This window comes from Panulirus ornatus, chromosome 38 (genome assembly GCF_036320965.1).
Source record: "Panulirus ornatus isolate Po-2019 chromosome 38, ASM3632096v1, whole genome shotgun sequence".
NCBI lineage: Eukaryota > Metazoa > Arthropoda > Malacostraca > Decapoda > Palinuridae > Panulirus > Panulirus ornatus.
The window spans coordinates 6,413,861-6,438,739 of NC_092261.1; the positions used below are offsets into that span (position 1 = coordinate 6,413,861).

Sequence of the window (24,879 nt, forward strand, 5' to 3'; positions counted from 1 at the left end):
CCACACATCTCTCTTACCCTTACATTACTTACTTGGTCAAACCACCTCACACCACATATTGTCCTCAAACATCTCATTTCCAGCACAGGAATGCATTCAGTCAGGATCACTCATTGGTTATTTGAAGAGCCCATTGGTTATCCCTGCACAGTTTCTTCATTGACTTTCCTTAGGATGGTTACTACTTCTCTGGCCAGGATGTCTTGTGTTGTGTAGACTGCATAGCAGAGGTTAACATTGCTGAGGTGGAGTCCTTTGTTCCATTTTCCTCTACATCTTTTTCTCCTTAGTTGTGCTTGTTGCATCAGGGAAAGTGCATTCCAGACCAAATAATCCTTTCCTTTCCCAGAAACCTACTCTGCTTTCATTTGTGTTCGAAATCATTACAAAGCTGTTCTTTGAAGAGCTAAGTGCCCTTTTACAGAAAGAAAGTGTGTTGATTTGATTTCTACTTATAGATCTTTTTAGTCCTTAACCAGAAGTATTTCAATATTTTTTTAATTCAGCCTTTCCTCTTTCTTGACTTGATCAATTATTTGCTACCTCTCCAACTGATAAAGCTGCTGTTTTAAGGACCTTGTTTTCATTCAATTTAGATTTGGATAATTCATATAATTCAGATTCTAATTTTCCACCCCTGTCTCCTCCCTCTTAATCTATGATTTCTCCTATTTCCTCATCATACACGATCCTCCAAATACTATAACAGATCCAGGTGGACAAGGTGTATGGCTCGGATGGCATACCTCCTCATTTTATAAGGAAGTGTGCCTCAGAGATAGCACCAATCCTTGCTCACCTATTTTGCTTCTGTCTAAAAACCCAGACTTTCCCTTCTTTTTGAAAGCACACCTTGATGCAGCCCTTCCCTAAGAAAGATAACTCCAACCCCTCCAACTATCACTCTGTTGCTCTCACCTCTGCCATCTCTAAAGTCTTTGAAACTCCAAAACTCTCACTTTATCAAACACTTAGAATCCCATTCCCTTCTTTTATATCACCAATATGAACTTTGCTATGTTAGTTATAATGGTGATCATCTCTCCGGGGTGACTCACCCCTTGTCCTCCTTTCTCAGGGATTTTGGTGAAACTTTTGTTGTAGCCCTCGACAGCTTCAGAGCATGTGACTGAGCATGGCATAAGTCTTTGCAGTCTAAACTCTCTTCTTTGGTTTTACTGCTTCTCTGTTCTCTTATGCATAGTTTCCACTGAGATCATTTAGTTCTAAACTCTTTTCCTTTAGTTTCACTGCTTCTCTCTGTTCTCTTATGCATAGATTCCTCTCTGGTTGTTTATTGCTTTAGTCTTTGATGGAGCAACTTCCTCCCTGTATCCTGTCAGTAATGGTGTTCCTAAGGGCTCTGCCCTATTACATCTCTTCTGTCAATAAACGATCTCTACTAACCCAATTTACTCATGCTGATTCCATTTTTTTGTACTTCAGCTTGCATGTCCTCCCCTCCTCCCTTTAATATTTACTCTTTCGTACTGATCATATTCCTGTTCCACTTCAGACCTGTGCAGCATTTTGGATTGGGGAACCATTAGACTTATAAGATTTAATTGTTAAAATGAGATTTCTCCATCTATCTTTCAAATGATTATTTGTGTCTCTCTGTTCAATTTCAAAACACCACAGTTCAACCCTGTAATATGAGAAGCATGTTGGGCATAACCATATCTTCCTCTGTATCATGGAAACCCCACATTATCATCATCACAAAGTCTGGTTCCCAAAGGCTGGGAGTATTGAGTAGTTGTCATAACTACTTTTCTTTTAAGAAGCTTTATCACATTTGTTGGGGGTTTTATTTGCCCAATTATGAATAATGTTCACATGTCTGGGATGGCTCATCCTCCACCTCTCTATTAACTTGAGTGGAATCAAAACCCCTCCATCTCATTGGTTCACCTGATTTCACCTATCTTCAGTCTTCCTTTTCTATACGCTATGTCTGCCACCCTGTCATCAAGCACTTTCAACAGTCCTACGCAGTACTCATTCCATCTCTTTTTACCATTTCGCCATTTGCCCACTTCACCAGTGTTTCCATTTATCCTCTTGTTTCCTCATTCTATTAATCTCCGTCCAAAACATTTTCATATTCTCCTTGAAGTTTGTTTGTAGTCACTCATCCCTACTCTCATTTGCCCTCTTTTTCATCTCCTGCACCATCTTCTTGATCATCTGATGCTTTTTTTTTTGTACATCTCCCTCTCACTTGCAACCCTTCCCTGTAATACCCACATATCTTTCTTTTGTCTTTCACTAGCATCATCATCATTCCACTACTAATTACCCTTTCTCACCTGCCCACTTTCCACCTTCTTCATGTTAGACACTTCTCTTACACATGCCAACCCTAACCTAAACACCTCCCATTCCTTTTTTATACCCTTAGCTTCATTTACTCTCACATTTTGCCATACTACACTCAGTCTCTCTAGGTTCTTCTTCACACAAGACCTTTTTCCAAGATCACTTACTCACGACCCTCTTTTCAACCGCATCATTTCCTCTTTTCTGAAAGCCTCTACAAATCTTCACCTTCGCGTCTATCAGGTAATGATCAGATGTCCCACCAGCTACTCCCTTCTGCACATCCATGTCCAAGAGTCTTTCTTTTGCATATGTATCATTTTAGTATGTATTATTTACCCCTTTGCATGTGGAAAATGATTTTATGGTCATTGACTTTTCCAGCAATGAAATTGACCCAGGCAAGGCATCAAGCTCAAGTGAAGCCATTACTGTCAGTGCTCACTTTAGAACTAAAGCTTATTAGATTATTTTTGGTATTTTTAGTTCAAGTAGGTGTCCCCAAATCCTGAAGACTGAAATGTCCTGAAAACTAGCTATTTTGTGGGCTACTCGACTGGCTGAGAGAAAAAGGTTATTTTATACGTGCTTGAATTATTTCCAGTTATTGAACTTGAAATTACTGAAAAGTTAACCCCTTAAGAACGCATGTAAAATAGGTGATTTTTTTCTTTATTAAACAGCATTGCTACTCTGTTTGGCGGTCTCATCTCTAGCCAACCTTTTGGTTGTTCCGCCCTCTTTTGATGTTTGCTTGGGTTTTGACCCTTTCATTGAGAAAATGTTTTGAAGGTGAAGCAATAGTCATGTGGCTGGTGGAAGTGCAAAGTGAAACATTCATTCAGTGTATTGAGCATTGCATCTCATTAAATGCAACAGTGCTCATTATTTTCCCATGTGCTTGTATGATACTACTGAATATTACTTTTGATTAATGGCTGTGTTCAGTATGTTCCCTTGCTCCATCTTCATGATATCATTGAACATTACCTTTGATTAACAACAGTAAGCTGTATTTTCCCTCAAGGTTGTATGATATTATTGAATATTTCCTTTGATTAACAACATTTTTCATTATTTTCCCTCTCATGAGTACAATTTTGTTGAATGTTCCTCAGATTAATGACAGTGTTTGGTATGTCTGATAGTGGATGCTATTTTACTTTTTATTAGGGGTTGCTGTTTGGGGATGAGCCAGTAGAGCTAATGTTATTGAAAGGTAATACTGTAATGAGAGCTATGCTTTAAAAGCAGAATTGAATGCTGCTGTGTCAGGTGGTCACAATGTAAAAATATTATAGAATTAAACAAATTAGAGAGTATTCAGAATCACTTCACGAGCAGAATGAAGCGAATGAAACTTATGAACTGTGTATCACAAAACCCCAATAATATACGCAGGGCAACAAATTGAAGATGTAGAACAAAATGTGTTGAACCTTAAAGCATCTCAACAGGGTTGATACGAAGTAATTAAGTTTCCAAGAATACCATGGAACAAAATTTGATTAAATCAAAGATATGTAACATCACAACCAGGAACCTAGAATGATTATTCAGTGTAATGCCAGGAGAAATAAGAAACACACAGGAAACAACTACAGAAACATTTAAGAGAGTTCTTGACATGGTTGAAATCAGTCCCAGATGAACCAAGAATAGATAATTTTGTAATAAAGGTGCCAGCTGAGAAGAATAGTCTTCTTTATTAAGCAAGATGTGTGGTGAGTGCTTTGTGCTAGCCCTGCCATTTTGGCTAGATCTCTTCATAGGTACCCATATGTAGATATGTACTTTCTCTGTTTCTGTCTGTCTGTCTGTCTCTCTCTGTCTGTCTCTCTCTTGACAGTGTATAAGGGATTTTTTACATTAAGAGGAATACATAAAAGGATTTAAAAGAACAAAATAGCATATAAAAATGCTGTAATAATCACAATGAAATAAACAAAATTAGAGCAGAGATTTCCAGAAGTGTGTTTGCTGGAAAAATATAAAGAGAATGTTGAAAAGCAATTTCATTAGACTGGCAGTACAAATGAGATACAGTATACTCCAAAATCTTTGGTAAAATAGAAAACATTCTTTTGAAAATACTACTAGAAATAAGTGAATGTAGGAATATAAGTTTATGAACCCAAAAAGTATAAATATATTGAAAAATAATCAGTTTGATATAATATCACTGGGGATGGGGAGAAAGAATACTGCCCACATATCTCATGCATATCGTAGGAGGTGATTAAGAAGGGCAAGAGTTGGGGGCTGGAAATCTTCCCCTACTGTATTACTTTCCAAATGAAGAAACAAAGGAAAGAGCTAAAGGAGGATCTTTTATTCTCCAAGACTCAGTCGTCTGTTCTGGATGCTACCTCACTCATGTGGGAAACGTCAAACATGCATGAAAGAAAAATAATCAGATTATTCATATTTGAAAAACAAAGATGGTAGGCTCCTAATGTAAGCAGTCTCGTTATGTGTAATCAGCTTGTGATATTGAAAGAAAAAAAGAGTGTGTGATGGGAGTGATATTAATTGTAGAACAGATAAACCCAGGAGGCTTTAAAGGATCGCACACCAAAATGAAAAAGGTTTCATTATAAAAGTAATAAGATATGAATAGTATTTAATTTTGTGAAATTAGTGGTACATGCAGATGTAAAGATGGCACTGAAGTAAGTACAAAAAGTGTTTGTGGATATTTGAAGAATAAGTTGATCAGCTAGTTCAAAACTATGTCTGAAGGAGTGATATTAAGGATCAACTGATAATGTCATGTTTGAGAAGTGTCCATAGAAATTAACTATGGAACTAAAGCAAAATGACAATGATTGATAAAGAGCTTACAGAAAGAGGACTTTTGTGTTAATGTTACGATTATTGATGCTTAAGTTATTTCTAGTGAAGATATGAGTAACTAAGCTGCTAAAGTGTTATGAATATGATAGCAAATTGAAAATTGAGTAGACAATAACTGATACAAGCAGTCTCTCAAAATTGGTATGGGTCCAAAATGAAATTAGTCACATAAATTGGAAAACATGCATTCCAGTAAATATATCAGAAAATTAAGACAAAGTTGGTGCAGTATTTGCATACTAGTACTGCAATTTTATATGATTTTTAGATTTGATTTTCATAAATTGGGGCTACCTAAATTACCCCCATTATTTTCAGAATCGTGCGTAAAACTCTCAAATTTGCGTGGCCAGCCAGGTGGTCACACTCAAAATTGGCGGCTACAACCGAAGGCAATCACAAATGTTCATGTGCTAGGTAAGACTTCCCTCTCTCTCACTTATTTTCTACATTTTTCTGAATATGTGCATTATTATTAGTTCTTGCATTGGGTAAGAAACCACTAAAGATAATTGTGTTGAGAAGATATTTGAAAATTACATTTTACTGTATCATTCACCTGTTTTAAGTTGATTTTATTGAACCGAATGTGGTTGCAAGCATTTAGGTGCTAGGTAAGACTTCCATCTCGATTAGCTATTTTTTTCCTGTATTTTTCTGATTATGTAGATACAGTGATCATTAACTCATGCATTGGGTAAGAAACTACTAAAGACAATTGTTTGAGAAAGAATACATGAAAAATATAATTTATCAAATAATTTTCCGATTATGAATGGAATATTTGAACTGAAGGTGATCACAAACGTTCAGATGAAAGGTAAGACTTCCATCTATTTCGGGTAATTTCTCATGTGATTTTCTGAATTTGTAAAAAATGATTAATTCATGCATTAGGTAAGAACCTACCGAAGAGAATTGTATGTAAGAGTATTTGAAAAATACACTTAACCATATCAAATACCAATTATATGTTGATTATTCTGAGATGAAGGTAATCACGAGCATTTAGTTTCTAGGTAGATCTCTATCTCTTTAGTTATTTCTCCTATATTTTTCTGAATATATTAATCATTAATTTGTGCAGTGGATAGGAGCCTTCTGAAACATTTGTATAGAAAAAATATGTAGGTAATTGAATCATGCATTAGGGAAGAACCTACTGAAGAGCATTGGATAGAAAAAATATTTGAAAAATACAGCTTACTACATTTGTCCATTATACTTTGAATGTTTTGAATGAAGGTGATCATAAGCTTTTGTATTCTAGGTAAGATTTCCATCTCATTGAGCTAATGTCATCTATATTTTTCTGAATATGAATCTAATGATTAATTCATGCACCAGGTAATGATAGATATTTAGCAAAATATATAAGATATGTAAGTTACTGTACTATTTGCTAATTTTGATTTGATTGTTTTGAAACATAGGTGATCACAAGCATTCAAGTTATGGGTGAGACTTCTATCTCGTTCTGCTATTTTCTCCGATATGTTTCTAGATGTGTAGTTATCTGTTAACTCATGCACTAGGTAAGAATCTACTGAAGAGAGATGTATGAAAAAGAATATTTGAAAAATACAGTTTACCATATCATTCACAAATTATGTGCTGAAAACTTTGAACCAAAGGTGGTTTTAAGTATGTGGGTGGTAGGTAAGACTTCCATTTCTTTCAGCTATGTTCTCCTATATTTTTCTGAATATCTAGATGATTACTGATTCATATACTGGGTAAGAACCTGCTGAAGAGAATTTTTGTAGAAAAAAAAAGAGATTCTTTTTTGAAAAATATTTTAATACAATTTACCATATCATTCACCAATTATAGGTTAAATGATTTGAAATGAAGGCAATCATGGTGATAGTTCCAACTCATTCACTAATTTTTTTCTGTTTTTTCCAAATATAGAGAATTATTAGTCTTTCCTGACTCTAGGTAAATACTCTGTGTGGTGTTTTTTAGTTGTTGTGATATTAGTTAAAGAACTTTTAGGGCAATATTTTTTTGTGTTAATAGGGCCTCCAGTCCCTAATCCTGTATGTACATTGAAAACCAGTGAACTGAAATCTGTGGAACTGAGTTTAGGCATCATCTGTGAACAGCGAATTGAACACTATCTTCTTAGCTTATGTTGGAAACATAGAATGTTGCATGTAGTAGGTGGGGTTATAACATCAAAAACAATATATGGAGTTTGAGGAATAGGAAAGTATGACTGTCAGACTGAGGAAAATTATGATAAGGATGGTGGATATAAGTGGTACTGTAATATATGCAAACGAAAAACAAAGGCATGGAAAGTGTACATAATGTGCAGGGAATGAGAAAGAAAATGATGATGTATACGGAAAGGTTGAGATTTTTACAGAACAGGGAAGTGACTGAAAACAGAAGTGGAGTGATTGAATATAGGCAACAAAACTGTGGAGAAAATGAAAATGAAACAAATGAAAGACAAAAGTGATGATTACAGACTGTGAAGAACACGAGCACAGTCAAGAGTAATGTGGAAAAAATGTGAATGAGTTAGCTGGATGACAAAATATAACCATTGATGACAGTCATAAATGTGAGAAATTAAACCACAAGAACAAAGTCTAAGGATAACATGTACGAGCAATATCTTGTTGTTGGTACTCATAAAGTGTCAAGTTCTCTCTCTCTCTCTCTCTCTCTCTCTCTCTCTCTCTCTCTCTCTCTCTGGTAACTGGGAAGAATAGTCTTATTCATCAAGTAAGGCTTTTGGTGAGCACTTTGAGCTAGCTGTATCCCTGTCATCATGTCACATTTCATAGGTACTGGTAAGTAGGTATTCTCAAAATAAAACTGCAGGTGAGGGAAAAAGTGATACAAACAAAATAAGACTGTAGGTGAGTGGAAAAAGTGATACAAAATTGAAGGAGTGGAAATCATGGGCTGTCTTGAAAGGCTGAGGAATGGTAACTATATAGTCCTGGGAGAAGGAATGAAAGATAAATGCATTGCAACATAGGGAATAAAACAAAAATTTTTTAGACTTAAGGTTTACAACAATAAGGAAACAGAGAAATTAGATTATTTAGAATACAGTACCATAGAGCATATGGAAAAGATACCTAGCAAAATTATTGATGTGTTCAGCAAAAAATGTTGAGAAACTATTTAATTTTCGATCCAGAGGAAAAAAGAATTACAAGGAGTGGGTAAAGAAATTCATAAAAGAAACAAACAGATATCAGAAATATAGCCCCAGATGAGATCAGAATTGATGGCTTTGTAAAGTGTATGGAAGAAGTGAGTAACAGTATTACAAAGCAAGTAGTATAGACTTAGGGTGTTTGGTGTTAGCTCTGCCACATTGCAAATCTCATCTTAGGTACCCAGAGGTAAGTATGTAACACTTTAGCTGCCGTTAGCTACCTATTGTGTTGTGCTGATATTTCCACCACTAATATTTTGTGTAAATAAAGAAATGAGCCTGTTATATACAAAACATTTTCTGTCCTGTGTTCACAAGCTCCATAGAAGAAATATTCAAGCAAACTTATTGTGGAAACTTTTACTTGTTCAGTGTTATTATGAAATATATGAAATCAGATGAGAGAGATATCATTATATATTTGACCTAAAGTGTACAATACTGTAATATATAGCACATTGTACACCATTGTACCATAATAAGTTTCAGCTACTTTATTATTATTTCAGAGAGTGATTGGGTTCCTGTCCCCCCAAAGGAGAAGAAGGAGGAAGAGGATAAAGTGTTTCCTAAATCTGAATCACTGGTAAGGACTTTGTTGACATAAGTGTGCTTTTCATACTCTCACAGATGCTTTCAGACATTCAAGAAGAGACTATTGAACCTGTATCTTTAGCTTGATAGTTACACAGCCACTTAGGTTACGATGGTCAAAGTGGTCCTAAATTATATGTTCTTTTTAATTGATTTTTTGCTCTTGCATCTCCCATGCTTTATACCTCTACAGAACTAGAGTCAGCGACATAATTTGGCAGTCTTTTCCAGTTTTCAGTTATCCTGTTGCTGAAAGCGATCAGCAAACATCAGAAAACATGCTCTCAGCAACAGGATTACAAGCATCTGGATTAGACGACCAGATCACTTTCTGTCTGTCTATATCTCTGATACCTGTTCCCACTTGGAACTCCCTCAAAGGGGTAGCCACAGCAATGGAGTCTCCATAACCAGTGAACTCTAGTGCCTTTAGTGCCTCACCCTTTGATCATGGCATTCAGGTGTTCTTACTATCAGCTTATGTAATGATTAAGAATTGTGGCCTATTTTGTCTGTTTTCCTGGTGCTACTTTGCTGAAGCAGGGGATAGTGATGCTGTTTCCTGTGGGATAGGATAGCGACAGGGATGGATGATGGCAAGCATGAATATGTACATGTGTATGTATGTATGTATATGTCTGTTTATGTGTATGTATGTATATGTGTGTGTATGTGAGCGTTTACAGGTACAGGTCCACCATCGAATTTCCGGCAACTGATGGTTTGGCACCTCCTTTAGTCTGGACAAAATTACCTGAGGTAACTTGAAATTACCACATCCACCAGACTAGCTTACTGGATGGCCTCAGATGGCATTGTGTGTAGGGCACACTTATTGATATACTTTCCACTGCACTTGGTGCTGATATGGCAATTCTGTGAGATTCTTAGCTTATTTTGCTTAAATTTAACCCCAGCTTTGGCTTCTAAGACATATGAGAGTGTCAGTCATGGTGTCAAACATAAACACCAGTCCATATCAATCCAAGATAAAGTAGAACTGTTGAAAAAATGGACCCTTGGTGTTTCAGTGCATAAGCTGTGTGACATCTACAGTATTGGTTCATCAACTGTTTATGATATAAAGAAGCAAAGGGAGAAAATATTGAAATTCGATGCAGACAGCGATTCCAAGAAGCAATTGACGATTAGAAAAACTATGAAAGATGGTAAGAGTACTTAGCACAATCGAGTGATGATGGAAAGGTTTCGACAGCATCGGAATGATGGAGTGGACTTGTCAGGTAGCATGTTAATGGACCAGGCTAAGTTGTTCCATAAAGAACTTAAATTACAACATGAGCATGACTGTAGTGAAGGATGGCTTCAAAGATTCAGGAAACATCATAGAATTTCCATAAATAAAGTGTGCGGAGAAAAGCAGTCAGCAAACCACGAAGGAGCTGCTGAGTATGTGGATGAACTTGCGAAACTTCTAGCTGATGAACACCTCAATCCTGAACAGGTGTATAATTCAGACAAAACTGCATTATTCTGGCGATGCACACTTCGGAAAACTAACAACAGAAGAGGAAGAAGACCCCACAGGATTCAAACAATCTAAGGACAGACCTACCATCTTGGGGAGCTAAAACATTCAATATTTGTTTGATTTAAATTTCTAGCACTCCATGGTATACTTTAGACACATGGGAGATGTATAATTATTGGGTTAGAGGTGTTTTGTTGAAAAATTATTATGTGACCACATTTGGTCCGGCAAAATGGTTAATTTGCCAAGGCTTTGGAACCAAGAGTGCCGGAAAATCGGTGGTGTACCTGTATATGAGTAGATGGGCCATTCTTTGTCTGTTTCCTGGCGCTACCTCGCTAACACAGAATACCTCCCCATATTCCCTGCATGTTGTAGAAGGCGACTAAAAGGGGAGGGAGTGTGAGACTGGAAATCCTCCCCTCCCTTTTATGATTTTCCAAAAGAAGGAACAGAGAGGTGGGCTCACTCATCTGTTCTTAACGCTACCTGGCCAATGCAGGATAAGGCGAATATGTATTGAATTAATATATATATATATATATATATATATATATATATATATATATATATATATATATACATATTTTTTTTTTTCCGCTGTCTCCCGCGTTTGTGAGGTAGCACAAGGAAACAGATGAAAGAAATGGCCCAACCCACCCCCATACACATGTATATACATACATGTCCACCCACGCAAATGTACATACCTACACAGCTTTCCATGGTTTACCCCAGACGCTTCACATGCCCTGATTCAATCCACTGACAGCACGTCAACCCCGGTATACCACATCGATCCAATTCACTCTATTCCTTTCCCTCCTTTCACCCTCCTGCTTGTTCAGGCCCCGATCACACAAAATCTTTTTCACTCCATCTTTCCACCTCCAATTTGGTCTCCCACTTCTCCTCATTCCCTCCACCTCCGACACATATATCCTCTTGGTCAATCTTTCCTCACTCATTCTCTCCATGTGCCCAAACCATTTCAAAACACCCTCTTCTGCTCTCTCAACCACGCTCTTTTTATTTCCACACATCTCTCTTACCCTTACGTTACTTACTCGATCAAACCACCTCACACCACACATTGTCCTCAAACATCTCATTTCCAGCACATCCACCTTCCTGCGCACAACTCTATCCATAGCCCACGCCTCGCAACCATACAAAATTGTTGGAACCACTATTCCTTCAAACATACCCATTTTTGCTTTCCGAGATAATGTTCTCGACTTCCACACATTCTTCATGGCTCCCAGGATTTTCGCCCCCTCCCCCACCCTATGATCCACTTCCGCTTCCATGGTTCCATCCGCTGCCAGATCCACTCCCAGATATCTGAAACACTTTACTTCCTCCAGTTTTTCTCCATTCAAACTTACCTCCCAATTGACTTGACCCTCAACCCTACTGTACCTAATAACCTTGCTCTTATTCACATTTACTCTTAACTTTCTTCTTTCACACACTTTACCAAACTTAGTCACCAGCTTCTGCAGTTTCTCACATGAATCAGCCACCAGCGCTGCATCATCAGCGAACAACAACTGACTCACTTCCCAAGCTCTCTCATCCCCAACAGACTTCATACTTGCCCCTCTTTCCAAAACTCTTGCATTCACCTCCCTAACAACCTCATCCATAAACAAATTAAACAACCATGGAGACATCACACACCCCTTCCGCAAACTTACATTCACTGAGAACCAATCACTTTCCTCTCTTCCCACACATACACATGCCTTACATCCTCGATAAAAACTTTTCACTGCTTCTAACAACTTGCCTCCCACACCATATATTCTTAATACCTTCCACAGAGCATCTCTATCAACTCTATCATATGCCTTCTCCAGATCCATAAATGCTACATACAAATCCATTTGCTTTTCTAAGTATTTCTCACGTACATTCTTCAAAGCAAACACCTGATCCACACATCCTCTACCATATATATATATATATATGGGAGGTGAGTTTGAATGGAGAAAAACTGGAGGAAGTGAAGTGTTTTAGATATCTGGGAGTGGATCTGTCAGCGGATGGAACCATGGAAGCGGAAGTGGATCATAGGGTGGGGGAGGGGGCGAAAATCCTGGGAGCCATGAAGAATGTGTGGAAGTCGAGAACATTATCTCGGAAAGCAAAAATGGGTATGTTTGAAGGAATAGTGGTTCCAACAATGCTGTATGGTTGCGAGGCGTGGGCTATGGATAGAGTTGTGCGCAGGAGGATGGATGTGCTGGAAATGAGATGTTTGAGGACAATGTGTGGTGTGAGGTGGTTTGATCGAGTAAGTAACGTAAGGGTAAGAGAGATGTGTGGAAATAAAAAGAGCGTGGTTGAGAGAGCAGAAGAGGGTGTTTTGAAATGGTTTGGGCACATGGAGAGAATGAGTGAGGAAAGATTGACCAAGAGGATATATGTGTCGGAGGTGGAGGGAACGAGGAGAAGAGGGAGACCAAATTGGAGGTGGAAAGATGGAGTGAAAAAGATTTTGTGTGATCGGGGCCTGAACATGCAGGAGGGTGAAAGGAGGGCAAGGAATAGAGTGAAATGGAGCGATGTGGTATACAGGGGTTGACGTGCTGTCAGTGGATTGAATCAAGGCATGTGAAGCGTCTGGGGTAAACCATGGAAAGCTGTGTAGGTATGTATATTTGCGTGTGTGGACGTGTGTATGTACATGTGTATGGGGGGGGGTCGGGCCATTTCTTTCGTCTGTTTCCTTGCGCTACCTCGCAAACGCGGGAGACAGCGATAAAAAAAAAAAAAAAAAAAAAAAAAAAAATATATATATATATATATATATATATATATATATATATATATATATATATATATATGAAGTGTTTTAGATAACTTGGAGTGGATTTAGCAGTGGATGGAACCATGGAAGCAGAAGTGAGCCGCAGAGTGGGGGATGGGGCGAAAGTTCTGGGAGCGTTGAAAAATGTGTGGAAGGCGAGAACATTATCTCGGGAAGCAAAAATGGGTATGTTTGAAGGAATAGTGGCTCCAACAATGTTATATGGTTGTGTGGCATGGGCTATAGATAGGGTTGTGCAGAGGAGGATGGATGTGTTGGAAATGAGATGTTTGAGTACAATATGTGGTGTGAGGTGGCTTGATCGAGTAAGTAATGAAAAGATAAGAGAGATGTGTGGTAATAAAAAGTGTGGTTGAAAGAGCAGAAGAGGGTGTTTTGAAATGGTTTGGTCGCATGGAGAGAATGAATGAGGAAAGATTGACAAAGAGGATATGTGTGCCAGAGGTGGAGGGAACGAGAAGTTGGAGACCAAATTGGAGGTGGAAGAATGGAGTGAAAAAGATTTCGAGCGATCGGGGCCTGAAGAAGCAGGAGGGTGAAAGGCGTGTAAGGAATAGAGTGACTTGGAACGATGTGGTATACCGGGGTCGACTTGCTGTCAGTGGATTGAACCAGGGCATATGAAGCGTCTGGGGTAAAGCATGGAAAGTTTTGTGGGGCCTGGATGTGGAAAGGGAGCTGTGGTTTTGGTGCATTATACATGACAGCTTGAGACTGAGTTTGAATGAATGTGGCCTTTGTGGTCTTTTCCTAGTGCTACCTTGCACGCGTGTGGGGGGGAGGGGGTTGTCATTCCATGTGTGGCTGAGTGGCCAGGGGAATGAATAAAGGCAGCAAGTATGAATTATGTATCTGTGTATATATATGTATATGTCTGTGTATTTATATATATGTATTCGTTGAAATGTATAGGTATGTATATGTGCGTGTGTGGATGTGTACATATATACATGTGTATGTAGGTAGGTTGGGCCATTCTTTCATCTGTTTCCTCATCCTACCTTGCTAACGTGGGAGACAGTGACAAACAATAATGAAATTAGATTAAATAACATATCTACATATACATACATATATATACACAGACATACACATATGCACATGTACATATTTGCACTTGCCTGCCTACATCCATTCCTGTCATGACTCTCCCACACAAGAAATAGCATTGCTACCCCTTGTTTCTGACACCTGTTATACTCTGGAACTCTCTCAAGGGGGTAGCCACGGCAATGGAGTCTCCATAACCAGTGAAGTCTAGTGCCTTTAGTGCCTCACCTTTTGATTATGGCATTCAGTTGTCCTTGCCATCTCAGCTTATATAAAGAATTGTTCTTTTAGTGTTCATTTTGTTTTAATCACTGGTGGTCTGGTGTCTGGCCAGTTCTACTGTAAAAGTGCACATACAAGTCTTCCCTTTAATAGCTTCTCTAAAATCTAGATATGGGAAGATGAACTCCTTTTCCATGTCATTTTTAAGTCAAGTTTTATATTTCCTCTAAAACTGAGAAATTTGTTTTGACAGGCAGTGGACATCTCACAGATTGTGTCAACACGGCTTAGTGCTATGCGAAAACTCCAAGATAACCCTCATGACAGTGAGGCTATCAAGACTCTTCATAATGCTCAGAAAGAGGTAAGAAATCTACTTATCCTAACTCTAGGACTTAGTATGATAAGTTTGAAAACTCTTGGTGGAATTATTGTGTTTAGGTTCCCTTAGTCTTTCATGTTGTTCAGCTTCAGAAGTTACACTTTAGGGGTTTCTAGGTGATTACTAGAATATCTTTTTCTTTAATTTTACTGCAAAGTACGGTAAACCTTTTAGATAATAGTTCCTCATCTTGTTTGGTAAAAGCTTATGGTTTGTCTTATGAAATGGGTAGTCTTAGTAACTAACAGGTTGGTCATCACAACAACTGGCCTTGAAGCTGCTATCACTAGTGAATTGAAATAACTTGAATGCATCATTCTTATCACACATTGAGTGGGTTGGGTATCATTTAATGCTCTTCATTCCCAGGTGGCACCATACCTGACTTCTGGCAGGTCATTGACTAGTTCTCCAAAACAACTTGTCTCCTCATCAAATTAACATTTCAGCTTGGAGAAGCAGCTAATTACTTTCATTAAGTAAGATTATGTGTGAGCCCTAGGATTAGGGGAGAAAACCCTCATATCTCTGTGTGTTGTAGAATGTGGCTAGAAGTGGTGGGATCAGGGTGTTGGAAACCCTCCCCTCCATGTTTTTCAGCTGTGGTATCTGAATATACATGAATATTCAGGATAAGAAAAAGGGAGAGACAGATAAAGTTGTATGTTTGGGGAGAGCAGCATGAATGTTCTGGCTCTGGATGAAGCTGTGCTTAAGGGGAATGGGGAAGAATGGTATGGGTATGTCAGGGGTTAAGGTGAGAGGGTGAGGGTGAGAGCAAAGGAAGGGCTGGTACTTCTGCTGAAGATGGTTTTGTGGGAATTTGTTAAAGAATATAAGAAATTGAGCTACAGACTGATGTGGATGAGAATGAAAACAGATAATGGCAGGCAGGTAGTTGTCAAAGCTCGTGCACCTGATAGTAAGAGGAATGAGGAAGAGAGGCGAATGTTTTGGCAGGAGCTGATTGAGTTTATCGGCAAATTTGATAAAGTGAAATGAGTTTTAGGTGTGGGGAATTTAAAAGCAAAAGTGGGTGATTTGGCATTTCAGAGTATGATTTGAGGCATGATGTACTCTGTGTAATTGAAAAGGGTGAACAGTTCGTCATGTGTGTTGAAAAAGGAATGGTGATTGGGAATAACTGATTTAAGAAAAGATACATGCATATGTATACATGGGTGAGTGGGGTTAGTGAGCATTATTGGATTTTTTAGCAAGTGATAGGCTTGAAAAGAAGAGACAGCAGAATGTGAATGTGCTAAGAGGGAAAGCTAATGGGATGTTTGATTGGAGTTCACTGAAAGTTTGGTGTGGCTTTTAAGAAAATAAGAAATGACATGGGTGGGTAGAGGTTGGTGAAAGTGAGTGAGCTTAGAAAACAGGATTGTCTGCAGAGATACTATGAAAGTTTGAGTGAGGAATGCCATAAGTTAAGAGTGAAAGAAACTAATGGAATGGGTGAGAAATGGAAGGTATTTAGGGAAGCAATGCATGTGCAGATAAAGTATGGAAGTTGCAGAAGATCGGATGTGGATGTTTAAGAAAGAGTAGTGAGTGGTGGAATAAGTTGCCAGTGAAAGAGAAGAGAGAGGTGTATGGGCATTATTCAGTGGAATATGCTGTTAGTGAAAGGTAGTAGAGAGGCACTACCTGAAGGGAAAGAGTATGAACAATTGGGAGATTTACAAGAGAGAGCAACAGGAAGGTTAAAGGAAGATGCAAGGTCTGAGAAAAAGTGCTGGTAAGAAATGGGGTAAAAGAGAGTAACTAACTTTATGGAGAATGAGAAAATGTTTTGGGTGGAGGTGATTAATGTGAGAAGAACAAGAAAACAAATAGGAGCATCAGTGAAGGAAATAGATGGGGAAGAGCTAACAAACAAAGAAGAGATAAAGATGGAGGGAGTATTTTGAAGGACTAGTGATAGGGTGATAGATATTGGGTGTTTTGGACATGGGGGCATGCAGAGTGATAGTCATGGTAATTTGTTTGTGAAAAGAGATTATTATGAGTTGTGGAAAAGTGACTGGATTGGATGGGATTGCAGTTGACTTTCAGAAAAAAAGGTTTACATTTGGTTAGGCAGGACTTTCAGTGGCTCGAGATGAGATGCCTGAGGACTGGCAGAGTACCTGTTTAGTGCTATTATATAAAGGCAATGGGGATAGAAGTGAATGCTTCATTTATGGAAGTTTAATTCTGTTTAGTATTTATGGTAAGTTGTTTTGTAAATGATTTGGAGGGTGATGGTATACCAGAAAAGAATATGCAGACCAGATGTTTGCTTTGAAGAATTTGTGTGTGAAATACTTTAGAAGGGGAGTGATTTGTATGTGGCATTTATGGATTTGGAGAAAGCATTTAATTTGGTAGATGTAAATACCTAGTGGATGATGTTATAGATATATGGTGTGGGATGAAAGCTATTAGAAGCAGGAGGGTTCTTATCAAGAGAGTAAGGCGCATATGTTATCAGGAATGAAGGAGAGTAAGTGGTTTCAGGTGAAGGTAGGTCTGCACCATGGATATGTAATGTCACCATCACCATGGCTGTTTAATCTGTTCATGGAGCGTGTTTAGGGGTGACTAAAGTATGCTGGTGGTACAGTAGCCTAGGAGGTAAGGCAAGTGCTGTTTGTGGATGGCAAGTCACTAGTGGCAGACTCAGTTAAGCAGATGCAGAAGCTGATGTTCAGGTAGCTTTCCTTCCACTTCATATTTTCATAACGTGCTTCATAAAGCATCTCTGTTGACCCAATCAAATGCTTTCCCCAGATCCATAAATGCCACATAAAAATCCTTCATTTCCTTTCAAGTCTTTTTCACAAATATTCCTCAAAGAAAACTTTTGATTCACACCACCACTGCCACTCTTGATACTGCAGTGTTCCTCCCCATTCATATACTCTGTACTTGCCATCAGTCTCTTACTGAGCTCCAGACTAATGAAGGTCAAGATGAGAGTCACAAGAGGTGGGTGATTATTGGTGCTTATGTATGTAGCCATGAGAAGGAGATTGATGAGAGGCAAGGGTTTTGGTGGAAGCAGCTGAGTGAATGTGTCTGCAGTTTTGATGTTAGAGATATGAACATGGGTCCTAAAGTATAGTATTGTGTGTACATCTTTGTGCTGAGATTACAGGGCAATTGAACAGTAAGTGCCTGGTGTCATCGTTGTTTTAGTTGTTTTGTGGGCGTGAAGGGTCTTGGGATATGGTTTTAAAGTGGATTGGTCTTGTAGGATTGGTTGATGCTTGGAGTGTAGATAGGAAAGTGTGATTAGTGTTTATGTGGGGACTCTCATTTCAGGTAGGCGTATGTCAGTTGTGTTGGTGCTTAAGATGGAGTTTGGAAAGCCGTTGTTTAGTGCTTGTCAGGTTATTGGTCATTTCAGTGAGTATTTGTTTTGTCAGTGTTATTCTTTGGTGAGGATTGGGGGAATATGTTAGTAGAGGTTGCTGCAGTGTGAGGCAGGTGTAAGCCTTTGTTCTTACTTGGGAATAGGTGGTGAGGCAGGTGTAAGCCTTTGTTCTTACTTGGGAATAGGTGGCTAGTTATGCATTGCTCTAGATGAGGGGTCTAGTGCTGTTGGAAACAGATTGTATCTTAGTCAGGGGATGTTACTCAGGTGATGAAGCAGAGTATGGTCTTATAAAAGAACATCTTTTTTCAAAAGATTTCATCCTATTCTTACTGCTGAGTGTAATGCTGCCCTGGAGCTGCATGAGCCCCATGGAAAAAGGGTCCTGGAGTAACACTAGAACTTCAGAAAAGGGTTCTGGGGTAATTTTAGATTAAATAAATGTATTTAACTAGTTCAATAATGCTGTATCAGTTTTTTAGATATACACATAAGTATAATGATTGTATGTCTGCAGATGCAGAACTGGGCCTTAAGTAAGCAAGAGCCAGGTCAATTCACTGGGACAACTGGGGCAAAGGTTTTATCTCAGGAAGAACTTTCAGCAGGCCACCAAGCCTGGGCCAGGAAGGTAGGCATGCCATAATTTGTTGAGTCTGCTCTGATGAAACCAGGATGGTGGGGGGCTGGATGTTGTTCTGAGGTCTGATACATATACATCACTTTTAGGCTTCTCTAAATTATTCTTGCATTTTATGATTTTCCTGTTGTACAGGAAGCTTGATTGGGTAGCCCATGGGGACAAAAAGAAAAGAAAAGAAAAGAAAAGAGAAGAGAAGAAAAAAAAAACTGTTGCAAAGACTTATAGATACAATTAAGATTAATTTTTGTTCCCATGAAATACAGTACTTTATGTATCCAGCTTCCTCTATTATTTTTTGGTCATCCTTAGACATGATGGTGGGCAGTCTTGCTGTGTATTACTTGTGTGTTAGGTCAAAGAGAAGGTTACAGTATTTTTTGTGAGGAAGTGTCTCCTTCTCTGGGGCCACTTGACTCAGCATCCAGCCCACACCAGCCCCCAGACTGTTGTGTTTCAGGTTCCAACATGCCAGCTCCGACGTGAAGCTACTAAGGGGGGGAGCACTCCTGCCGCCATGATGACCTGCCACACCACAAGAGGATACCCAAGCAAATGGACACTACCAGGGACCAGGCTAGTGGTGCACCCTGTAATGACATGCTATATATATATATATATATATATATATATATATATATATATATATATATATATATATATATATATATATGTATATATATATTTATATATATATTTATATATATATATATATATATATATATATATATATATATATATATATATATATATATATATATATATATATATATATATATATATGGCTCAAGGTGAGGTTCCTGAGGATTGGCAGAATGCTAGTATAGTGCCACTGTATAAAGGCAAGGAGGGCAAAAGCATATATTCATATGACATAGGCATAAGGTTGTTGAGTGTACCTCGACTGTTGTATGGGAGAGTGGTGAATGAGAGGGTGGTGGCTTGCATAAAACATCAGACAGAGGGGAACAATGTGGTTTCAGAAGCAGTAGAGGATGTTTGGATCAGTTTTAGCTTTAAAGAATTTGTGTGAGATGGAGAAACATAATGATTCGTATGTGGCATTTATAAATTTGTAGCAAGTGTATGATAGGGTTGATAGAGATACTTTGTCGAAGGTGTTATGAATGTATGGTGTGGAAGGAAAGCTACTGGGAGAATGAGGAGTTTTTAGCAGGAGATTAAGTCACATGTGTGAGTTGGGAGAGAGGAGGGTGAGTGGTTTCAGGTGAAGTTGGGTTTATGGAAGGTGTGTATGATGTGACCATGGCTTTTTAATGTTTATGAATGAAGGAGGTTAACATGAGCATCTTGGAGAGAGGTTTGCAGTCTGTCAGGTGATGGTGCCTGGGAGGTAAATCATTTACATTTTCTAATGATGCAGTTTTTGGGGCAGATTTTAGTGACGTACTGCAAAAGCTGGTTTCTAAGTTTAGGAGAGTAAGTAAAAAAGAAAGTTGAGAGTAGATGTGAGTAAAAGCAAGGACTAGTAATGGAGAGAGATTGGTTAGTTAGAGTGTGAGTTTGAATGGAGAGAACCTGGAGGAATTGGAGTTTTTTTAGATTCCAAGGAGTGAAGATGGTGGCGAATTGAACAGTAGGAGCTGAAATAAGCCATAGGGTGGATGAAGGAGCATCTGGATGCATTAAGGAGTGTGTGGAAAGAGGTAGAACATAGAAGCTTTAACAAATAATTGGAATATTGTAGACTAGGCAGAAGAAAATCCAAAGCTGTTCCATAAATTCATCAGCAGTGAATTTTCTTTTAGAGAGTCATTAATCAGGCTGAGGGGTTCAGAGAGAAGAATTGTAGAGAATAATGCGAGAATGTTTGAGAAACTAAGTAAAAAGTTCAAAAGTGTTTTCACATTAGAAGACACTATATCCCCTGCACTGGTGAGACATAGTTTTAGAGGAAAGGAGTCATGTGTATTGAACCTTTTTAGATTTCTGTGAGAGAATAAAGTCTCCCTTAGACGAAAGGGAAGAATTGATGGGTAGGTTGTATCTGGACTGCCAGAAAGCATATGATAGTAATTCATGGGAGGCTGATTGAAGAGCTGAGACACTAGGCAGGAATAAAAGGGAAGACTCCTCTGATGGGTAGAAGATTATATTAAGGGAAGGGAAGAAGGGACACATGCAAGAGAAGCCTTCTCCAAGTGGGTGGTCACTAGTGGAGTGGGTTTTGTTTTGGTACAGTTACTATTGATTTAAGTGCATGATATACCTGAAGGTATGATGGACTCTTCCCTGAATATGTTTGCACATGATGCAGAGGTCATGAGGGAAGTGAAATGTGATGAGTGCATCATTAAACTGAGAAAGTGAAAGGCCTCAATAATATGATTACCATCTAGCAGAAATAAGCTTCAGAATTCTGTATGTAAGAGAAACTTGGGAGTTGATATCTTCCCTAACCTGATGCCAGAGTCCCATTTTAGAAGAATGATAGAGGAGACCAGCTTGTGCTGGCAGATATTAGTATATCTTTCATGTATATGGATAACAAAATATTGATATCATCTTTAACTTGATGCTAGAGTCCCACATCAGGAGAATGATAAAGGAGACCAGCTGTTCATGTTTTGCATAAGGTGAAAACTAGATTATGCTTCTCAGGTTTGGTAACTGCACCAAAAGAAGCACAAATAGCTACAAGAGGACAGGCAGCAGAGTTGATCCCAGAAGTAAGAGACCTCAGTTACAAGGAAAGGTTAGAAGCCTTAGATATGCCTGCCATGGAGAAAATAGTGAAGGGTAACTTGATTACAGCTTTGTAAGGTTTTAAACAAGATTGATGTAGACAGTGAACAGTTCTTTCTTTGTCAGAGAAGGTAAAGTACTGATAATGAGGAGTTCAGTTATAAAAAGATAGATTGAGGGAATTTGGATTCTCATTGTGACCGGGAATCATGGAGAGACAGAACCTTAGAGTGTATACAGGAAATTTTCTGATACATTGCTCGCATATCAGTGAACACATTAGGATAAGAGGGACTGATACAGTGTTGTTACTAGATCGAGAAGTGTTTTCACATTAGGAGACATTATGGCCCTACCATCAGTGAGATGTAATGGGAGATCTTAGAAAGCACTGAGATAACCAGAAAAAACATGAAAAGAATACCATTACAAGGCTCACGGTCCTGATGAAATTTTACCATGGGTGCTGAAGATGTGTGCAGATACACTTGCCAAACCTCTTGAAATACTGTTGGAGATGATGAGATGTTATTAGAGAAAGGCAGAGTGCCAGGGGAGTGGAAAAGGTCATACTTTTTTAAAAAGGAAACAGCATGAGGCATATATCTAAGTTAAGGTAATGGAAGAGACAGAAAGCAAAAGGATGACTTTTTACTGAGGAGAAATTACCTTAGCAAGAGATAACATGGTTTCAGGGAAAGAATGTCATATGTAAGGAATCTGTTAGATTTCTACAGGAGAGTGAGTTCAGTATTGGACAAAAGCAAGGGCTAGGAGGATTACTTCTATAGTGGGACTGCAAGAAAGCATTTGACATTGTACCATGTGGGAGGCTAATTTGGAAGTTGGATCACTGAACAGGTTTAAAGGGGAGATTTTCTTGATGGACAGAGATTATCTCAGTGTAAGAGTATAAAGGATGCATAACCAGAGGAGCTGACTGAAAAATAAGTTGTGGTCACCAGGGGAATTACTCTTTGTAATTAAGTAAGAGACTTGTCAGAAGGAATGGACTCCTAACTGAATATGTTTGCAGAAGATGCAGAGGTCATGAGGGAAGTATAAGTAAAGAGGGAGAATGGTTTGGAAATCTTAACAATAAAGTCTGGGGTTAGTGAGAGGACAAGAGTTAAAGGAGGAGTAGCAATACTCCTGAAGCAGAGGTTGTGGGAATGTGTGATAGAGTGTAAAGAAGTAAATTCTAGACTGATATGGGTAAAACGGAAAGTTAATGGTGAGAGGTGGGTGATTATTGGTGCTCTTGCACCTGGTCATGAGAAAGAAGGTCTTAGTATTAATATTGTTTTGCAGGAAATAAGTTGCAGGTACCTGCATGTGAGAGAGACATGTGAATGTTTGTCCCCAGCCTGTTGTCAGAGTCTCACTTTAGGATAGTAGTTATCTTCAATCACATATTGAAATTGTATTCAAGTTCATGGATAAGAATATATTCAACAAGTGTCATGATCTTGCATAAAATAGAAACTAGAAAATGCTTCTCAAGTTTAAGCACCATGCCAAAATAAGTACAAAGAGCTGATAGAGATGGTCTAGAGAGAATAACAAAGATAGTATTAGAATAGAGATTCAAGTTAAAGGGAAATGTTAGAGGCTTAAAATTTGCTTACCCTAGAAGAGAGAAGTGGGTTGATTTTATCACAAAATTTAAGCTTTTGAATCAGATTGATGACATAGAAAATGAACAGTGCTTTGAAAGATGTAAGAATAGAGCAAATGGAAGACATAACTTGAAATTAAGTTAGAAACTTGTTAAAACAGGTATGAGGAAGTGCTTTTATAGTATGAGTGGTGGATGAATGGAATAATGTTAAAAAAGATTTGATTAATGTAAACACCAAACAGGAAATTAAGAAGTTGTATAATAGTAGAGAATAGTTGAGATGAACCCCGTGAGTGTAAAACTCCCTTCACACACAGTACAGATAGATGATTACACACAAAAATTTAAAAAGTTTGATTGTGGAAAATGCTCAAGAAATGGGACCCTACGAATGTTAAACTCCCTTCCCGTATAGTACATATAGGTAATTATGAAAGGGTAATTACACAAATACACATACACAATGGACCTCTGTGGTGTTGTGGTTATCGTTATTGACCATCATTCATGTATGTATGCGCCGCCTGGAATCAAACCCATATTGGTGGAAAGGCTGGTCACAGTAGCTGGTCCACAGTCCACCCAGCTGTTCATCTTCCTATGGGGCTGGTCGATAGAATGGATACCTGGCATAGGCAATGAGAGTGCAAGTTTGCATACATATATGGGAGTAAAAACATGATACACATATACAAGGTTATGAAGACAGGGCAACTCAGTTATAAAACTCTCTTCCCATAAAACAAAAATAGAAATCCCCCCCCTCTCTCTCTCTCTCTCTCACACACACACAGACACACACACACAGAAGTAAGTTACGTGGAAGGGCTGGAGGCTTTGAATTTTCCCACCATGGAATAGGGAAAAGGTAGGGGTGACCTAAGCACATTCTTTAAGTTTTCAAAAAGATCAACGATGTGGATAGTGAACAATTCTTTGAAAGATGTAGGGATAGAGAAACCAGAGGACGTAACATTATATGAAATAAGAAACTAGTTGATGTGGATTAAGAAATACTTTTAGAGTAAAAGCGTAGTGGATGAATGGAGCAGAATGACTAAGGCCATAGTTAATGCATACATGAATTAAAGAGATGGTGTGATAGTAGAGAACGTGCAAGAGATAAAGCCTCACGAGTGTAAAACTCCTTCCTTTTACAGTACAATTATGTAATTACACACATGCACACACACACACACACACATGCACACACACAAACCTGAATATGTTTACATATTATGCAAAGGTAATGAGGGAAGTGAAAAGCAAGGATGATCGCATCAGCTTAGAAGGTGATCTAAATAGACTCCAAAGATGGTCTGAAACATGAAACATTGTCCTAAGCAAATGTAGAGGTATGAGGTTGGAATAAGGTGAAAGATGGTCACATTATTATGATCTAGCAGGAAATAAGCTTCAGGATTCTATGTGTGAGAAGGACTTGGAAGTCATCCTCATCCCCATCCTGCCATCAGAGTCCCAGAAGGCTGGATGAATTGCTTATATCTGGCTTGCCATAAAGCATTTGACATTTTACTGCATGGGAGGCTCATCAAGATGCTTGATGCTAAGCAGGAATAATGGGGAAACCTCTTTAAGGAGTTGAAGAT

General features: G+C 38.5%; 1 protein-coding gene across 17 annotated transcripts in view; it reads left to right on the forward strand.

The window, feature by feature from the left end:
- LOC139760850 (uncharacterized) overlaps positions 1 to 24,879 on the forward strand; it is a 100,837-nt gene that overhangs the window by 39,743 nt on the left and 36,215 nt on the right. For 12 of the 17 annotated variants that reach the window (XR_011715416.1, XR_011715417.1, XR_011715418.1 and 9 more), the window contains 4 exons: positions 5,497 to 5,595; positions 8,872 to 8,948; positions 14,810 to 14,920; positions 18,820 to 18,933. Coding sequence is in view for 14 of the 17 variants with exons in the window: in XM_071684528.1 (XP_071540629.1) it covers positions 5,497 to 5,595; positions 8,872 to 8,948; positions 14,810 to 14,920; positions 18,820 to 18,933 (401 nt within the window). In the remaining 3 variants the exon portion in view is untranslated. Of the gene's footprint in view, positions 1 to 5,496; positions 5,596 to 8,871; positions 8,949 to 14,809; positions 14,921 to 18,819; positions 18,934 to 19,402; positions 19,535 to 24,879 lie in introns of all 17 variants that reach the window. The other 5 variants (XM_071684530.1, XM_071684533.1, XM_071684538.1 and 2 more) reach the window with 4 other exon arrangements.